This window comes from Mobula birostris, chromosome 6 (assembly GCF_030028105.1).
Source record: "Mobula birostris isolate sMobBir1 chromosome 6, sMobBir1.hap1, whole genome shotgun sequence".
Taxonomy (NCBI): domain Eukaryota; kingdom Metazoa; phylum Chordata; class Chondrichthyes; order Myliobatiformes; family Myliobatidae; genus Mobula; species Mobula birostris.
The window spans coordinates 186,455,097-186,473,381 of NC_092375.1; the positions used below are offsets into that span (position 1 = coordinate 186,455,097).

General features: G+C 44.1%; 1 protein-coding gene across 1 annotated transcript in view; it reads right to left on the bottom strand.

The window, feature by feature from the left end:
* The window catches only part of LOC140198774 (low-density lipoprotein receptor-related protein 2-like), a 359,184-nt gene that overhangs the window by 99,862 nt on the left and 241,037 nt on the right, over positions 1 to 18,285 (bottom strand). The window contains 1 exon segment of the mRNA XM_072259784.1: positions 11,041 to 11,157. Coding sequence (XP_072115885.1) covers positions 11,041 to 11,157 — 117 coding nt within the window.

The following is an 18,285-nucleotide window of genomic DNA, read 5'->3' on the forward strand; positions in this document are numbered from 1 at the left end:
TTGATCTTTTTATTCCCTCTCGCTGCCTCCTACCAATCAGCCAATGTGCTAACCATGCCAGTACCTTATCTGCAATACCATGGGTTCTTAACTTGGTAAGCAGTATCATGTGTGGCACCTTGTCAAAAGCCTTCTGAAAGTCCAAATATACAACATCCACTGCACCCCATTTATCTATCCTATTTGTAATCTCCTCAGAGAATTCCAACAGATTCGTCAAGCAAGATTTTCCCTTAAGGAAACTATGTTGATTTTGTCCTATCTTGTCCTGTGTCACCAATTACTTCATAACTTCATCCTTAGCAATTAACTCCAACATCTTCCCAACCACTGAGGTTAGGTTAACCAGTCTATAATTTCCTTTATGTTGCCTTCCTCCTTTCTTAAAGAGCAAAAAGACATTTGCAATTTTCCAGTCCTCTAGCACCATGCCGGAGTTCAAAGATTTTTGAAAGACCATTACCTCTATAATCTCTACCACTACCTCATTCAGAACCCTAGGGTGCAGTTCACCTGGTCTGGGTGACTTTCAGTTGTTTGAGCTCCTTCTCAATTGTAATAGTAACTGCACTCACTTCTCTTCCCTCACACCCTTCAACATCTGGTACAATTGTCTTTTGTCTTCCAAAGTGAAAACTGATGCAAAATACTCATTTAGTTCATCTGCCATCTCCTTATCCTCCATTATTATTTTGCCGGCCTCATTTTCTAGTGATCCTAAATCCACTCTCATCTCTTTATCAGTCTTTTACATACTTAAAACAGCTTTTACTATCCACTAACTTGCTTTCATATTTCATCTTTTCCCTTCTAATGACGCTTTTAGTTTCTCTCTTTTAAAAGCTTCCCAGTCCTCCTTCTCCAACAATACCAAACATGGCAGTCAAAGGATTAGGCTTAAAATTTACTTTAAAAAGTACAGAAAAGTCTGGAATACTTCCTTCCAGTACTTTTCAAGGCTCGGATATGTCCAAAACATATGAATTAATGAAGCCTCTCCATTGTTACATCTGTCACAACAGGGAGATATATCCGCATACAAACGAGATAGCTTGTCTTTGGACATGTGAGCCCTATGGACCACTTTAAATTGTAGGAGGGAGTGACGAGCACATAGTGATGAGATATTAACCAATTTAAAAATTATATTCCAAGTCTTTTCAGAAATTGAAATCTGTAAATCCTGTTCCCAGGCTTTTTTAATTTTGTCTAAAGGAGCCTCTCTCATTCCCAACAGCATGCCATAAATATTGGATATTGAGCCATTATGAAAAGGTTTCAAATTAAAAATTACATCTATTAAGTTCTTATCAGGACTCATAGGAAATGTACGTAATTGAGGTTGCAGAAAGTCTCTAATCTGTAGATATTGAAAAAAGTGGTACTGACAATTGCTCAAAAGAAGAGACATAATTTTGGAGACATCTGATTTGTATGTATTGGCTTTTATTTCTCTCATGGCTAGGAGGGCGGTGTTGCCTAAATGGAAGGACGTTGCTCCGCCTACTCATGCTCAATGGTTACGTGATGTTATGTCATGCTTAAATTTAGAGAAGATCCGCTGTTCAATTTCTGATTCTAATCAAGACTTTCAAACACCGTGGGGACCTTTTTTGAACTATTTTCAAAACCTTTGATCTGGCGTTAAAGTACAGATATTGGCTAATAATGTAAATCACTATGTGATAAGGATGTTTTTTGCCTTTCTTTTCTTTACCAAACAGCTTCGATCTTGGTAGTGGGTTTAGATTCTTTTTAATAATAAAACTATCATAATTCAATTTAATTCATTTGTTTGATTATGAATATGGGGTACTGTGATTGCAATAGTATGATTTAAATATAATGCATTCTGTACTATTCTATTTTTTAAATTCATAATATGTATCCTCATGAATTCTGCATTCTTCTATATGAAATTTAATAAAAATATTGAAAGGAAAAAAGCTTCCCAGTCCTCTATCTACCCACTAACTTTTGCTTTGTTGTATGCCCTCTCTTTGGCTTCTACTTTAGCTTTGACTTCCCTTGTCAGCCACAGTTGTAGTCTTTTGCCATTTGAGTGTTTCTTCATTTTTGGAATATATCTATCCAGCACCTTCCTCATTTTTCCCAGAAATTCATCCCATTGCTGCTCTGTTTTCACCTCTGCCACAGCATCTCCTTCCAATTTACTTAGGCCAACTCCTCTCTCATACAAATGTAATTTCCTTTACTCCACTGAAATACTGCTATGTCAGATCTAGGAAGAATGATGGCGCCTAACGCCAACTCCTTTGCTTGCATCTTCGGAAACAGTTCTATTTCTACCTTTAATATCTTTACTTTTTTTCTTTCAGGGTTCTTTTGAAGACCCTGACCTGGAGTTACACGCAAGCTTTGGTTCTTTGCGGGAATGGGACCCGCTCTCGGGGTTCCACGACTGGCCGCTGGAACTGGACTCTCTCACGGTGGTGTCTGAAAAGAGGATGCTGTCCAAGTTGCATGCCATCTTGGTCAGTGTCTCCTATCCACTACATAACGTACTGGGTGGGCACAGGAGTACATTCAGCCAGATACTCATTCCACCGAGGTGCAACACAGAGCGTCATAGGAAGTCATTCCTGCCTGTGGCCATCAAACTTTACAACTCCTCCCTTGGAGGGTCAGACACCCTGAGCCAATAGGCTGGTCCTGGACTTATTTCATAATTTACTGGCATAATTTACATATTACTATTTAACTATCTATGGTTTTATTACTATTTATTATTTATGGTGCAACTGTAACAAAAACCAATTTCCCCCGGGATCAATAAAGTATGACTATGACTATGACTATGACTATGACATGTCAAGGGATTGGCCTGAGAATGTCAATCGTGTTCGGAAGCCTAATTTCTCGGGGCTCTGGAGACGGGCGAATCAAGGGTCGGTGTCAGGGCCAGAGACTCGTGTATTGTCGGGGAGGCCAGAAAATCTTTTACTGTGGGCCGGAAGACCCGAGGTCTTCGCGATCTTCGGCACAGAGCTCGGAAAAAGCGATGAAACAGACTTTTAAGATCGTAAACCAGCGGGTTGTTGTTAGGTCTCTCGCCTGCTGTGAAAATGGGGGACACCTCCCTCTCCCTTGCCAGGGAGAGGGAGAACCTGTGGGTTGTCGAATTTGGATGAAATGCGAAATGCGGTCTTTGTCTTTGCTATCGCCTAGCATACATTTGGGCTTGGTGATTGTACTGATGTGCGTTTAATTTTGCTGGTGGGGGGAGGAGGGATCACTGCTCTCTGCCGCTTACACATGGGAGGGGGGAGCTGGTGGGGGACTTTGGGGTTCTCATGTTTAACTGTCGTTCATCCTTCAGGAACTTCCCTGTTGTCGTGGATGTTTTGCGAAGAAAAAGCATTTCAGGATGTATATTGTATACAGTTCGCTGACACTAAACTTAACCTTTGAACCTTATCAAATTTCAAGTTGAACTCAATCATATTGTGATCACTAACTAAGGGTTCTTCCACCTTAAGCTCCCTAATCACCTCCGGTTCATTACGTAACACCAATCTAGTATAGCTGATCCCCTAGTAGGCTCAATGACAAACTACTCTGAAAATCCATCTTGTAGGCTTTCAACAAACTCACTCTCTTGAGATCCATTACCACCCTGATTTTCCCATGGACCTGCATGTTTAAACTCCCATGAATATCAGAACATTGCCCTTTTGACACGTCTTTTCTATTTCCCATTGTATTCTGTTGTCCACATCCCAGCGACTGTTGGGAGTTCTGTATATGACTGCTATCAGGGTCTTTTTACTCTTACCGTTTCTGAACTAAACTGAATTGAATTGATTTTATTTCTTACATCCTTCACATACAAAAATCTCAAGATGGTGCCACGTACGGCAGCTGTATGGCGAGCTCCGTTCCAAATCTACAGTAGTCTACTAATTTCTACAATTTTCTTAGCATTCCAGAGAAGGAAGCTCTGAGAATTGGAACGGGAGTGTGGTGGAAGCCATTTTGAATTTTTCAGGTTTTTTTCCATCAGCGTTCAGAGAGGCGGGACTGCGCAGGCGTGTGACGTCGGGCAGTGAAGCGCCGAAGATTTAAACGGTACACAACCTTATACAGTGGGCAGTGTAGTTTGTGAGCTGCGGAGTGAGCCGGGAGCAGAGTGAAGGCTTAAGGGCTTTGGCTCAACGAGCTTAGGCGGAAATGGGCTAGGCGAAGAGGGTTTAGTTTTCATTTTTTCCAGTTATTTGAGGAAGGGGGGGGGAAGTATGAGTGTGAGGGCAGCTTGTTGTTCTCGGTGTTGCATGTGGGAGGTCGTGGAGTTTCCCAGCCTCCCAGATGTCCACATCTGCGCCAGGTGCACCGAGATGCAGCTCCTAAGGGACCGCGTTAGGGAACTGGAGCTGCAGCTCGATAACCTTCGTCTGGTCAGAGAGAGTGAGGAGTTGATACAGAGGAGTTACGGGCAGGTGGTCACACCGGGGCCACGGGAGGCAGACAAGTGGGTCACGCTTAGGAGGGGGAAGGGGAAGTATCAGGTACTAGAGAGTACCCCAGTGGCTGTGTCCCTTGACAATAAGTACTCCTCTTTGAGTACTGTTGGGGGGCACAGCTTACCTGGGGGAAGCGACAGTGGCCGTGCCTCTGGCACAGAGTCCAGCCCTGTAGTTCAGAAATGTAGGGAAAGGAAGAGGAGGGCAGTAGTAATAGGGGACTCGATATTTAGGGGGTCAGATAAGTGATTCTGTGGATGCAGTCAGGAGACCCGGATGGTAGTTTGCCTCCCTGGTGCCAGGGTCCGGGATGTTTCTGATTGCATCCAAAGTATCCTGAAGTGGGAGGGAGAGGAGCCAGAGGTCGTGATACATATAAGTACCAATGACATAGGTAGGAAAAGGGAAGAGGTCCTGAAAGGAGAATATAGAAAGTTAGGAAAGGAGTTGAGAAGGACCACAAAGGTAGTAATCTCGAGATTACTGCCTGTGCCACGCGACAGTGAGAGTAGGAATGCAATGAGGTGGAGGATAAATGTGTGGCTGAGGGATTGGAGCAGGGAGCAGGGATTCAAGTTTTTGGATAATTGGGACCTCTTTTGGTGCAGGTGTGACCTGTACAAAAAGGACGGGTTGCACTTGAATCCTCGGGGGACCAATATCCTGGCGGGGAGATTTGTGAAGGCTACTGAGGTGACTTTAAACTAGAATGGTTGGGGGTTGGGAATCAAATTGAAGAGACTAGGAGGGAGGAGGTTGGTTCACAGATAGAGAGAGCTGGTGGACGGTATTTGAGGGGGGAGAGGCAGGGGACAGAGATCGGAAGCACTCAGACCGAAGATGTAGGGGACAAGGAAGAAAAAGATAACAAAGTTGTTTGCTCCAATAAGGATAAACAGAGTAAGAGGTGGAGAGTTTCTTAAATGCATCTATTTTAATGCTAGGAGCATTGTAAGAAAGGTGGATGAGCTTAGAGCATGGATTGATACCTGTAAATATGATGTTGTAGCTATTAGTGAAACATGGTTGCAGGAGGGGTGTGATTTGCAACTAAGTATTCCTGGATTTCGTTGCTTCAGGTGTGATAGAGGGGGAGGTGTTGCATTGCTTGTCAGAGAAAATATTACAACGGTGCTCTGGCAGGATAGATTAGTAAACTCGTCTAGGGAGGCTATTTGGGTGGAATTGAGGAATGGGAAAGGTGTAGTGAAGCTTATAGGGGTGTATTATAGACCACCTAATGGGGAGCAAGACTTGGAGGAGCAAATTTGTAAGGAGATAGCAGATATTTGTAGTAAGCACAAGGTTGTGATTGTGGGAGATTTTAATTTTCCACACATTGACTGGGAAGCCCATTCTGTAAATGGGCTGGATGGTTTGGAGTTTGTAAAATGTGTGCAAGATAGTTTTTTGCAGCAATATATAGAGGCACCAACTAGAGAATGGGCAGTGTTGGATCTCCTGTTAGGGAATGAGATAGGGCAGGTGACGGAGGTATGTGTTGGGGAGCACTTCGGGTCCAGTGATCACAATACCATTAGTTTCAATATAATTATGGCGAAGGATAGGACTGGACCTAGGGTTGTGATTTTTGATTGGAGAAAGGCTAACTTTGAGGAGATGCAAAAAGATTTAGAAGGAGTAGATTAGGACAATTTGTTTTATGGGAAGGATGTAATAGAGAAATGGAGGTCATTTAAACGTGAAATTTTGAGGGTACAGGATCTTTATGTTTCTGTCAGGTTGAAAGGAAAGGTTAAAAGTTTGAGAGAGCCATGGCTTTCAAGGGATATTGGAAACTTGGTTTGGAAAAAGAGAGGGATCTACAATAAATATAGGCAGCTTGGAGTAAATGAGGTGCTCGAAGAATATAAAGAATGTAAAAAGAATCTTAAGAAAGAAATTAGAAAAGCTAAAAGAAGATATGAGGCTGCTTTGGCAAGAAAGGTGAAAATAAATCCAAAAGGCTTCTACAGTTATATTAATAGCAAAAGGATAGTGAGGTATAAAATTGGTCCCTTAGAGAATCAGAGTGGACGGCTATGTGTGGAGCCAAAAGAAATGGGGGAGATTTTGAACGTTTTTTTTTCTTCGGTATTCACTAAGGAGAAGGATATTGAATTGTGTAAGGTAAAGGAAACAAGAAGGGTAGTTATGGAAAGTCTGATGATTAAAGAAGAGGAAGTACCGGCGCTTTTAAGGACTATAAAAGTGGATAAGTCTCCAGGTCCGGACAGGATATTCCCTAGGACCTTGAGGGAAGTCAGTGTGGAAATAGCAGGGGCTCTGACAGAAATATTTCAAATGTCATTAGAAACGGGGATGGTGCCGAAGGATTGGCGTATTGCTCATGTTGTTCCATTGTTTAAAAAGGGTTCTAACAGTAAACCTAGCAATTATCAGCCTGTGAGTTTGACGTCAGTGGTGGGTAAATTGATGGAAAGTATTCTTAGAGATGCTATATATAATTATCTGGATAGACAGAGTCTGATTAGGAACAGTCAACATGGAGTGCGTGAAAGGTTATGTTTGACAAATCTTATTGAATTTTTTGATGAGGTTACTAGGAAAGTTGATGAGGGTAAAGCAGTGGATGTTGTCAAAAAGGGCTTTGACAAGGTTCCACATGGAAGGTTCAATTGTTATGCATTAATATGGAAGTAGTAAAATGGATTCAGCAGTGGCTGGATGGGAGATAACTGTGTGTCAGATTGGAGGACGGTGTCTAGTGGTGTGCCTTAGGGATCTGTACTGGGTCCAATGTTGTTTGCCATATATAGTAATGATCTGGATGATGGGGTTGTAAATTGGATTAGTAAGTATGCAGATGATACTAAGATAGGTGGAGTTGTGGTAATGAAGTAGGTTTTCAAAGCTTGCAGAGAGATTTAAACCACTTCGAAGAGTGGGCTGAAAGATGGCAGATGGAGTTTAATGCTGATAAATCTGAGGTGCTACATTTTGGTAGGACTAATCAAAATAAGACATACATGGTAAATGGTAGGGCATTGAAGAATGCAGTAGAATAGAGGGATCTAGGAATAATGGTGCATAGTTCCCCGAAGGTGGAATCTCATGTGGATAGGGTGGTGAAGAAAGCTTTTGGTATGCTGGCCTTTATAAATCAGAGCACTGAGTATAGGAGTTGGGATGTAATGTTGAAATTGTATAAGGCATTGGTAAGGCCAAATTTGGAGTATTGTGTACAGTTCTGGTCACTGAATTTTTGGAAAGATGTCAATAAAATTGAGAGAGTACAGAGGAGATTTACTAAAACTTTGCCTGGGTTTCATCTCCTAAATTACAGAGAAAGGTTGAACAAGTTAGGTCTTTATCCTTTGGAGCGTAGAAGGTTGAGGGGGGACCTGATAGAGGTATTTAAATTTATGAGGAGGATAGATAGAGTTGACGTGGATAGGGTTTTTCCATTGAGAGTAGAGGAGATTCAAACAAGAGGACATGAGTTGAGAGTTAAAGGGCAAAAGTTTAGGGGTAACATGAGGGGGAACTCCCAGTGGCCACACATTTTAATTCCACATCCCATTCCCATTCTGATATGTCTATCCATGGCCTCCTCTACTGTAAAGTTGAAGCCACACTCGGGTTGGAGGAACAACACCTTATATTCCCTCTGGGTAGCATCCAACCTGATGGCATGAACATTGACTTCTCAAACTTCCGCTAATGCCCCACCCCCCCCCTTGTTCCCCATCCGTTATTTATTTATATACACACATTCTTTTTCTTTCTCTCCTTTTCTCCCTCTGTCTCTCTCACTATACCCCTTGCCCATCCTCTGGGTTTTCCCCCCCTTCCCCCTTTTCTTTCTCCCTAGGCCCCCTGTCCCATGATCCTCTCATATCCCTTTTGCCAATCACCTGTCCAGCTCTTGGCTCCATCCCTCCCCCTCTCACTTTTAAATTTACCAGCTCTTCTTTCAGTTAGTCCTGACGAAGGGTCTCAGCCCGAAACGTCAACTGTACCTCTTCCTAGAGATGCTGCCTGGCCTGCTGCGTTCACCAGCAACTTTGATGTGTGTTGGGGAACTTCTTTACTCAGAGCTGTGTGGAACAAGCTTCCAGCAGAAGTGGTTGAGGCAGGTTCGATGTTGTCATTTAAATTTAAATTGGATAGATATATGGACAGGAAAGGAATGGAGGTTATGGGCTGAGTGCATGTCGGTGGGACTAGGTGAGAGTAAGAGTTCAGCACAGACTAGAAGGGCCGAGATGGCCTATTTCCGTGCTGAAATTGTTACATGGTTATATAGTTATATTTTCTGTTCAAGTATCTGATAGTCACATCAGATACGATAGACTGACCCTTCTGAACATCGGAAAGACAGCATTTACCCACTATGTGCCACCTTTCCAACACTGGGAACCCCTGCTTGCGTGATCCATGGGAGAACCATCTCTTACACTGCCAGTACCTCAGAAGAAGCACCAGAGGCGAGGGGGAAGGGCCGGTGTCCTGGTGAGGCTGAGACGGTGTGCAAATCTGCCGCCGCCCCCTAGCACACTCCTGGCTAACGTTCAGTCCCTGGACAACAGGCTGTGCAAACTGAGAGCCAGAAACTCCTACCAGCAGGAAACAAAGGAATGTTTTGTTTTGTGCTTCGTGGAGACCTAGCTGATGGAGGAGACACTAGACCATGCTATCAAGCCATCTGGGTTCGCCCTGTTCTGAGTGGACAGGTCAATTAACCTCTCTGGGAAGAGTAAAGGAGGAGGGGTGTGCTTCATGTTCAACAATGCGTGGTGCGACCCCCCCGGAATGTGCAAGCCCTCAAATCCTTTTGTTCCCCAGACCTGGAATACCTGGTTCTGCAGTGCAGACCCTACCAGCTGTCTAGGGAGTTCACGGCTGTTATCATCACAGCGGTGTACGTTCCGCTGCAGGCTGATACTGACCTGGCTCTTAAGGCACCGTACGAGACCATCAACACACTGGAGACTGCACACCCAGAGGATGTCTTCATCGTCACCGGTGACTTTAATCGAGTGTCGCTGACAAAAATCTCTCCGAAGTTTTGTCAGCACATCCAAGGTGAGCACTTGTGGAGAGTTCTCCTTTGCCCAGCTTTTGGAAAACCAGATCACTCTTCGATTCTGCTTTTGCCAAAGTACAGGCAGAAGCTGAAACAAGAGCTGGCCATAGTTAAAACCGTCCAGTGTTGGTCTGACCAATGGGCCTCCATGCTGCAGGACTGCTTCAATGATGTTGACTGGAATGTCTTCCATGACGAGGATGTCTCCGAGTTCACGGATGGAGTCATGAACGACATCCAGAAGTGTATCAAGGATATTGTCCCCTAGAAGTCAGACAGGGACTTCCTGAACCAGAAACCCTGGATCAATAGTTCCGTGCGAGCAGTACTTACCATATGACATAGAGCTTACATTGCCGACAATCAGCCAGAGCTCAAGAAAAACAGCTACGATCTGCGCAACGCTATCAAGGCTGCCAAACAGAAATACTGGGAGAAGACTGAGTCAAGATTGACAACGAATAACCAATTTAACCAATTTCCTCAGGGATCAATAAAGTATGACTATGACTATGATAATGAATAGCACACCTGACTTGTGTTGAGGGTTGCATATCATCACAGACTTCAAAGCCAAACGTTGTGGTGCCGCCAACACCGCGGCTCTCTCCCAGATGAGCTCAATCACTTTTACGTTTGGTTCAATGTTGCTAACTCTGAACCTTTAAGGAAAGCCACTGCTACAACCTGCAACCTGGTCATTTCTGAGGCCTTTGTTCTACCACACTCCATCGTGCCCGACTGTTCTCTGTGTAGGTGACTGTTCTTCTGCTTGTACAATCTATAGTGATCAACAAAACTGGGTAAATAAATTAGTGCCTGCATAGTCAGGGAAGCCTAACCTTATCTTTGAAGTGAACACACCGTAAACACAGAATTCTCTAAAACTCCTTAGAGAATAATTTAAACTCTGCTCTCTTGTCATTCTACCCTCTTTAACGCCATTGTTAATTACCTAAATAACTTCATTTGTCAGTAATGTGCTGTGCCGTATGACATGGACGATCGTGGTCTTCCCATGACCAAAACTGTTCTTGGCAAATTTTTCTATGGAAGTGCTTTGCCACTGCCTTCCTCTGGGCAGTGTCTGTTCCCAACCATTATCAATATTTTTCAGAGATGGTCTGCCTGACTTCAGTGGTGGCATTACCAGGATTTGTGACGTGCATTACCTGCTCCCCGGCTTCATGTGACCCTGATCAAGGGGGCTAAACAGAGCTAGTCCTTGCCTAAGGGTGACCTGAGGCTAGCGGAGGGAAGGAGAACCCTACACCTTCTTTGATAGATGTATCTACACCCCATCACCCATTAATAACTTATCTATATCAATAAGACTGGTTAGTCTTAGGTGGAATGTTAACTTCTCTTCTCGTGGTTAAGTTTTATGCTGCATAATTCCAGCTAATTGTTCGACTTTATTATTCACTGGGTGACTATATCAACACTCTGATATAGATTAGATATATGCTTTTATGTTATTATATATATGCTTTTAGAAGGAAAACTTACGGCAAGTGATTTCATCTGAGAAATCTTCACACTCAGCACTTCCATCACACACGAAACTTTCTGGAATACAGTGACCACTTGCACATTCAAAATATCCAGGAAGGCATGTTAGCAACTCTGTTAAAAAGGAATGGAATATACAACAATGATCCGTATACTTTAAGATTAGATGATTTGAGGCAAAGTAACAGAAGATGTGATAAACTTGTAAGATTAAATAATCTCATTTGTATATTTGCACAGTTAATTAAGGATATTTTTGTCATGATTGTGAACGAAGCCACTGGAGAGACACAGCTAGTAGATATAAAAGCCTTTATTCAGGACACACATGAGCAGAGAGCCACTCAAGAGAGAGAGACTCCCCAGCTCAACATTACAGCACATTTTTCTATGTTAAAGAACAAAGGTAACAGGACAATTTCTAAAGTTGCAATGCCTTTATAATGCTTCTTTTGTGTAAGCCTGGATAGAAATCTTTGAGGAAGTGACCAGGCATATAGATGAGGGTAGTGCAGTGGATGTGATCTACATGGATTTTAGTAAGGCATTTGACAAGGTTCCACATGGTAGGCTTATTCAGAAAGTCAGAAGACATGGGATCCAGGGAAGTTTGGCCAGGTGGATTCAGAATTGGCTTGCCTGCAGAAAGCAGAGGGTCATGGTGGACGGAGTACATTCGGATTGGAGGGTTGTGACTAGTGGAGTCCCACAAGGATCAGTTCTGGGACCTCTACTTTTCATGATTTTTATTAATGACCTGGACGTGGGGGTACCAGAGTGGGTTGGCAAGTTTGCAGACGACACAATAGTTGGTGGTGTTGTAGATAGTGTAGAGGATTGTCAAAGATTGCAGAGAGACATTGATAGGATGCAAAAGTAGGCTGAGAAGTGGCAGATGGAGTTCAACCTGGAGAAGTGTGAGGTGGTACATTTTGGAAGGACAAACTCCAAGGCAGAGTACAAAGTAAATGACAGGATACTTGGAAGTGTGGAGGAACAGAGGGATCTGGGGGCACATGTCCACAGACAGACAATAGACAATAGGTGAAGAAGTAGGCCATTCAGCCCTTCGAGCCAGCACCACCATTCACTGTGATCATGGCTGATCATCCACAATCAGTATTCAGTTCCTGTCTTATCCCCATAACCCTTGATTCCGCTACCTTTAAGAGCTCTATCCATCTCTTTCTTGAAAACATCCAGAGACTTGGCCTCCACTGCCTTCTGGGGCAGAGCATTCCACATATCCACCACTCTCTGAGTGAAAAAGTTTTTCCTCAACTCCGTTCTAAATGGCCTACCCCTTATTCTTAAACTGTGGCTTTTGGTTCTAGACTCACCCATCAGCGGGAACATGCTTCCTGCCTGCAGCATGTCCAATCCCTTAATAATCTTATTTGTTCAATCAGATCCCCTCTCAGCCTTCTAAATTCCAATGTATACAAGCCCAGTCGCTCCAATCTTTCAACATATGACAGTTCTGCCATCCCAGGAATTAACCTCGTGAACCTCTGCTGCACTCTCTCAATAGCAAGAATGTCCCTCCTCAAATTTGGAGACTAAAACCGCACACAATACTCCAGGTGTGGTCTCACCAGGGCCCTGTACAGCTGCAGAAGGACCTCTTTGCTCCTATACTCAATTCCCCTTGTTATGAAGGCCAGCATGCCATTAGCTTTCTTCACTGCCTTGTCATGGTCCGGATCGGGGTCCCCTTAAATTTACTTAGTTTATGTTATGATCCGGACCGCTGACTCCCTGTTTCCCTTTGGTTCCCTGTTTTCCCGTGTCCATCGGGCTTGTTGATTGGAGGAAATTTACTCTCAGCTGAACCGGCAGTTTATAATCTCCGGCTTTCAGCTGTACGGCATGAGAGCATTTGCAAAGCCACCGTAGGTACTGCGAGCCAATGTCATTTGGCCGGAGCAAGCCTAGTCTCCCCCTGAAGCGAGTGCCAGTAAGTCGCCTTTCCTCACCGGAGCAACCCTGTCAAGTTACATTGCCAAAGCAAGCCTGAAAAGTTTCCTTGCCGAGGCGGGTGCGTCAGTTAACCCGCCGGAGAAAATCAAGAGCCAATGTGTACTGTTCCCGGGCTGAGTCTAGAGCTCGCCACTACCCGGAGGCTCCAAGTACCAGGTCCTGGCCCCGGGGGCTCCAAGTACCAGGTCCTGGCCCCAGCAGCATCCAAGTACCAAGTCAAGTCCTGTCCCTGGCGGTCCGTGATTCTCAGTCCTAGCCCAGACCATTAGTCCCAGCCTAGTCCAAGGCCTGAGTCCTTGTCCAGTACGCTATTCCTGCTTCAGCTTTGCTCTTCTCTCCTTGTATCAAGCAATTAACTCAATTAAGTTAACCTCACAAGATGTGTCTTGCATTTGGGTCCACCCTTGCTCCCAACACCCCTCAGTGTGACACGCCTGCTGTACCTGCATGGTTGTTTTCAGTGACTGATGTACAAGAACACCTAGATCTCATTGTACTTCCCCTTTTCCTAACTTGACTCCATTTAGATAATAATCTGCCTTCCTGTTCTTACCACCAAAGTGGATAACCTCACATTTATCCACATTAAACTGCATCTGCCATGCATCTGCCCACTCACCCAGCCTGTCCAAGTCACCCTGCATTCTTATAACATCCTCCTCACATTTCACACTGCCACCCAGCTTTGTGTGATCTGCAAATTTGCTAATGTTACTTTTAACCCCTTCATCTAAATCATTAATGTATATTGTAAACAACTGCGGTCCCAGCACTGAACCTTACGGTACCCACTGGTCACCACCTGCCATTCCGAGAGGACCCGTTAATCGCTACTCTTTGTTTCCTGTTAGCCAGACAACTTCCAATCCATGTCAGTACTCTGCCCCCAATACCATGTGCTCTAATTTTGCCCACTAATCTCCTATGTGGGACTTCATCAAAGGCTTTCTGAAAGTCCAGGTACACAAAATCCATTGGCTCTCCCTTGTCCATTTTCATAGTTACATCCTCAAAAAATTTTCTCTGAAAGTTGCCTCACAGATAGATAGGATAGTTAAGAAAGCTTATGGAGTGTTAGCTTTCATAAGTCAAGCGAGAGAGTTTAAGAGTCGCGAGGTAATGATGCAGCTCTATAAAACTCTGGTTAGGCCACACTTGGAGTACTGCATTCAGTTCTGGTCACCTTCACTATAGGAAGGATGTGGAAGCATTGGAAAGGGTACAGAGGATATTTACGAGGATGCTGCCTAGTTTAGAGAGTATGCATTATGATCAGAGATTAAGGGAGCTAGGGCTTTACTCTCTGGAGAGAAGGAGGATGACAGGAGATGTGATAGAGGTATACAAGATATTAAGAGGAATAGATAGAGTGGACAGCCAGTGCCTCTTCCCCAGGGCATCACTGCTCAATACAAGAGGCCATGGCTTTAAGGTAAGGGGTGAAATGTTCAAGGGGGATATTAGAGGAAGGTTTTTTACTCAGAGTGGTTGGTGCATGGAATGCACTGCCTGAGTCAGTGGTGGAGGCAGATACACTGGTGAAATTTAAGAGACTACCAGTCAGGTATATGGAGGAATTTAAGGTGGGGGGTTATATGGGAGGCACAACACTGTGGGCCAAAAGGCCTGTACTGTGTTGTATAGTTCTATGTTCTATGTTCTTCCCACCAACACACCCAACATGAGTGTTAATTACTGTGGTCTCTGAGTCGTATTCATGCAAGGAGTGTTGATTGTATTCATACATATCCAGATAGTTCAAGTCAACTGGATGTTTCCTGGTCTACAATTTACTCTAAAATGCGGTCTGGGAAGAGCACTGTACCGAGCTGCATTTTAAATTCAATCGACAATCGAAATTCAGATCTGCAAACTGGTTTCTGTTGAAATTAATATTTGCTACAGTATATTGCACCTCCAAAATATGCCCTAACAATCTTCATATCCTTAAGGCTGTCATAGCCGAGGGAGGTAGTGGGGATAAGCTCCCATTACCTATTCAGTGCTCCCAATAGCATGCATCTCAAGTAGTCTTTGACAACTAAGTCATGTGTGGCTTAGCTAGTAAGCCTGGTGGAACTGTTTCTACAGACAGAAGAAAGGGCAAAGGTGGGTTACTAGCACCTTAAAACCAGTTGCTTCAGGCAGATAGAGCTCATCAGCCCTGGTTGGCAGCTCATCTAGGAGAAGCAAAACTCTGATCTCAAACCTCTGCTGCCTTGCTACACCCACTCATGGGGAAGGCAATGGGAGTAAACACTGAGGGAAACAGAAACATAGAAACATAGAAAACCTACAGCACAATACAGGCCCTTTGGCGCACAAAGTTGTGCCGAACATGTCCCTACCTTAGAAATTACCAGGCTTACCCGTAAGCCCCTTATTTTTCTAGGCTCCATGTACCTATCCAAAAGTCTCTTAAAAGACCCTATCGTTTCCGCCTCCACCGCCATTGCCGGCAGCCCATTCCACGCACTCACCACTCTCTGCGTAAAAAAAAACTTACCCCTGACATCTCCTCTGTACCTACTCCCAAGCACCTTAAACCTGTGTCCTCTTGTGGCAACCATTTCAGCCCTGGGAAAAAGCCTCTGACTATCAATGCCTCTCATCATCTTATACACCTCTATCAGGTCACCTCTCATCCTCCATCGCTCCAAAGAGAAAAGACCGAGTTCACTCAACCTGTTTTCATAAGGCATGCTTCCCGATCCAGGCAACATCCTTGTACATCGCCTCTGCACCCTTTCTATGGTTTCCACATCCTTCCTGTAGTGAGGCGACCAGAACTGAGCACAATACACCAAGTGGGGTCTGACCAGGATCCTATATAGCTGCAACATTACCTCTCGGCTCCTAAATTCAATTCCACGATTGATGAAGGCCAATATACCGTATGCCTTCTTAACCACAGAGTCAACCTGCGCAGCTGCTTTGAGCGTTCCATGGACTCGAAACCCAAGATCCCTCTGATCCTCCACACAGCCAAGAGTCTTACCATTAATACTATATTCTGCCATCATATTTGACCTACCAAAATGAACCACCTCACACTTATCTGGGTTGAACTACATCTGCCATTTCTCAGCACAGTTTTGCATTCTATCAATGTCCCGCTGTAACCTCTGACAGCCCTCCACACTATCCGCAACACCCCCAACCTTTGTGTCATCAGCAAATTCACTAACCCATCCTCCACTTGGTCATCCAGGTCATTTATAAAAATCATGAAGAGTAAGGGTCCCAGAACAGATCCCTGAGGCACACCAGTGGTCACTGACCTCCATGCAGAATATGACCTGTCTACAACCACTCTCTGCCTTCTGTGGGCAAGTCAGTTCTGGATCCACCGGGCAATGCCCCCTTGGATCCCATGCTTCCTTACTTTCTCAATAAGCCTTGTATGGGGTACCTAATCAAATGCCTTGCTGAAATCCATATTCACTACATCTACTGCTCTTCCCTCATCAATGTGTTTAGTCACATCCTCAAAAAATTCAATCAGGCTCATAAGGCATAACCTGCCTTTGACAAAGCCATGCTGACTATTCCTAATCATATTATACCTCTCCAAATGTTCATAAATCCTGCCTCTCAGGATCTTCTCCATCACCTTACCAACCACTGAAGCAAGACTCACTGGTCTATAATTTCCTGGGCTATCTGTACTCCCTCTCATGAATCAGGGAACAACATCCGTAACTCTCCAATCCTCCAGAACCTCTCCCATCCCCATTGATGATACAAAGAGGCTCAGCAATCTCCTCCCTTGCCTCCCACAGTAGTCTGGGGTACATCTCATCCGGTCCTGGCAAATTATCCAATTTGATGCTTTCCAAAAGCTGCAGCACATACTCTTTCTTAATATCTAGATGCTCAAGCTTTTCAGTCTGCTGCAAGTCATCACTACAATCGCCAAGATTTTTTTCCATAGTGAATACTGAAGGGAAGAATTCATTAAGTAGCTCGGCTATTTCCTCCGGTTCTATACACAATTTTCCACTGTCACACTTGATAGGTCCTGGTCTTTCACGTCTTATCCTCTTACTCTTCACATATTTGTAGAATGCCTTGGGGTTTTCCTTAATCCTGCCCACCAAGGCATTCTCATGGCCCCCTCTGGCTCTCCTAATTTCCTTCTTAAGGTCCTACCTGTTAGCCTTATAATCTTCTAGATCTCTAACATTACCTAGCTCTCTGAACCTTTTGTAAGCTTTTATTTTCTTGACTAGATTTGTTACAGCCTTTGTACACCACAGTTCCTGTACCCCACAGTTCCTGTACCCTACCATAACTTCCCTGTCTCATTGGAACATACCTTTGCAGAACTCCACACAAATATCCCCTGAACATTTGCCACATTTCTTCCGTACTTTTCCCTGAGAACATCTGTTCCAAATTTAAGCTTCCAATTCGCTGCCTGATAGCCTCATACTTCCCCTTAGTCCAATTAAACGCTTTCCTAACTTGTCTGTTCCTATCTCTCTCCAATGCCATTGTAAAGGAAATAGAATTATGATCACTATTTCCAAAATGCTCTCCCACTGTGAGATCTGACACCTGATCAGGTTCATTTCCCAATACCAAATCAAGTACAGTCTCTCCTCTTGTAGGCTTATCTACATATTGTGTCAAGAAACCTTCCTGAACACACCTTACACACTTCCCCCCCCCCACCCCATCTAAACCCCTTGCTCTAGGGAGATGCCAATCGATATTTGAGAAATTAAAATCTCCCATCATGACAACTCTGTTATTATTACACCTTTCCAGGATCTGTTTCCCTGTCTGCTTGCTCCTTGATATCCCTGTTACTACTGGATGGCCTATAAAAAATGCCCAGTAAAGTTATTGACCCCTTCCTGTTCCTAACCTCCACCCACAGAGACTCCGTAGACAATCCCTCCATGACGTCCAGCTTTTCTGCAGCCATGACGAAAATCTTGTTGTGCGAGGCCCCTTGGGTAAGAGCGACCATAACATGGTGGAATTCTTCATTAAGATGGAGAGTGATGTAGTTAATTCAGAAACAAAGGTTCTGAACTTAAAGAAGGGTAACTTTGAAGGTATGAGACGTGAATTAGCTAAGAACTGTTAATAGAACTGTTCATCCCAGTTTGGCAAAAGAATAAACCAGGGAAGGTAGTGCACCCGTGGCTGACAAGGAAAATTAGGGATAGTATCAATTCCAAAGAAGAAACATACAAATTAGCCAGAAAAAGTGGCACACCTGAGGACTGGGAGAAATTCAGGGTCCAGCAC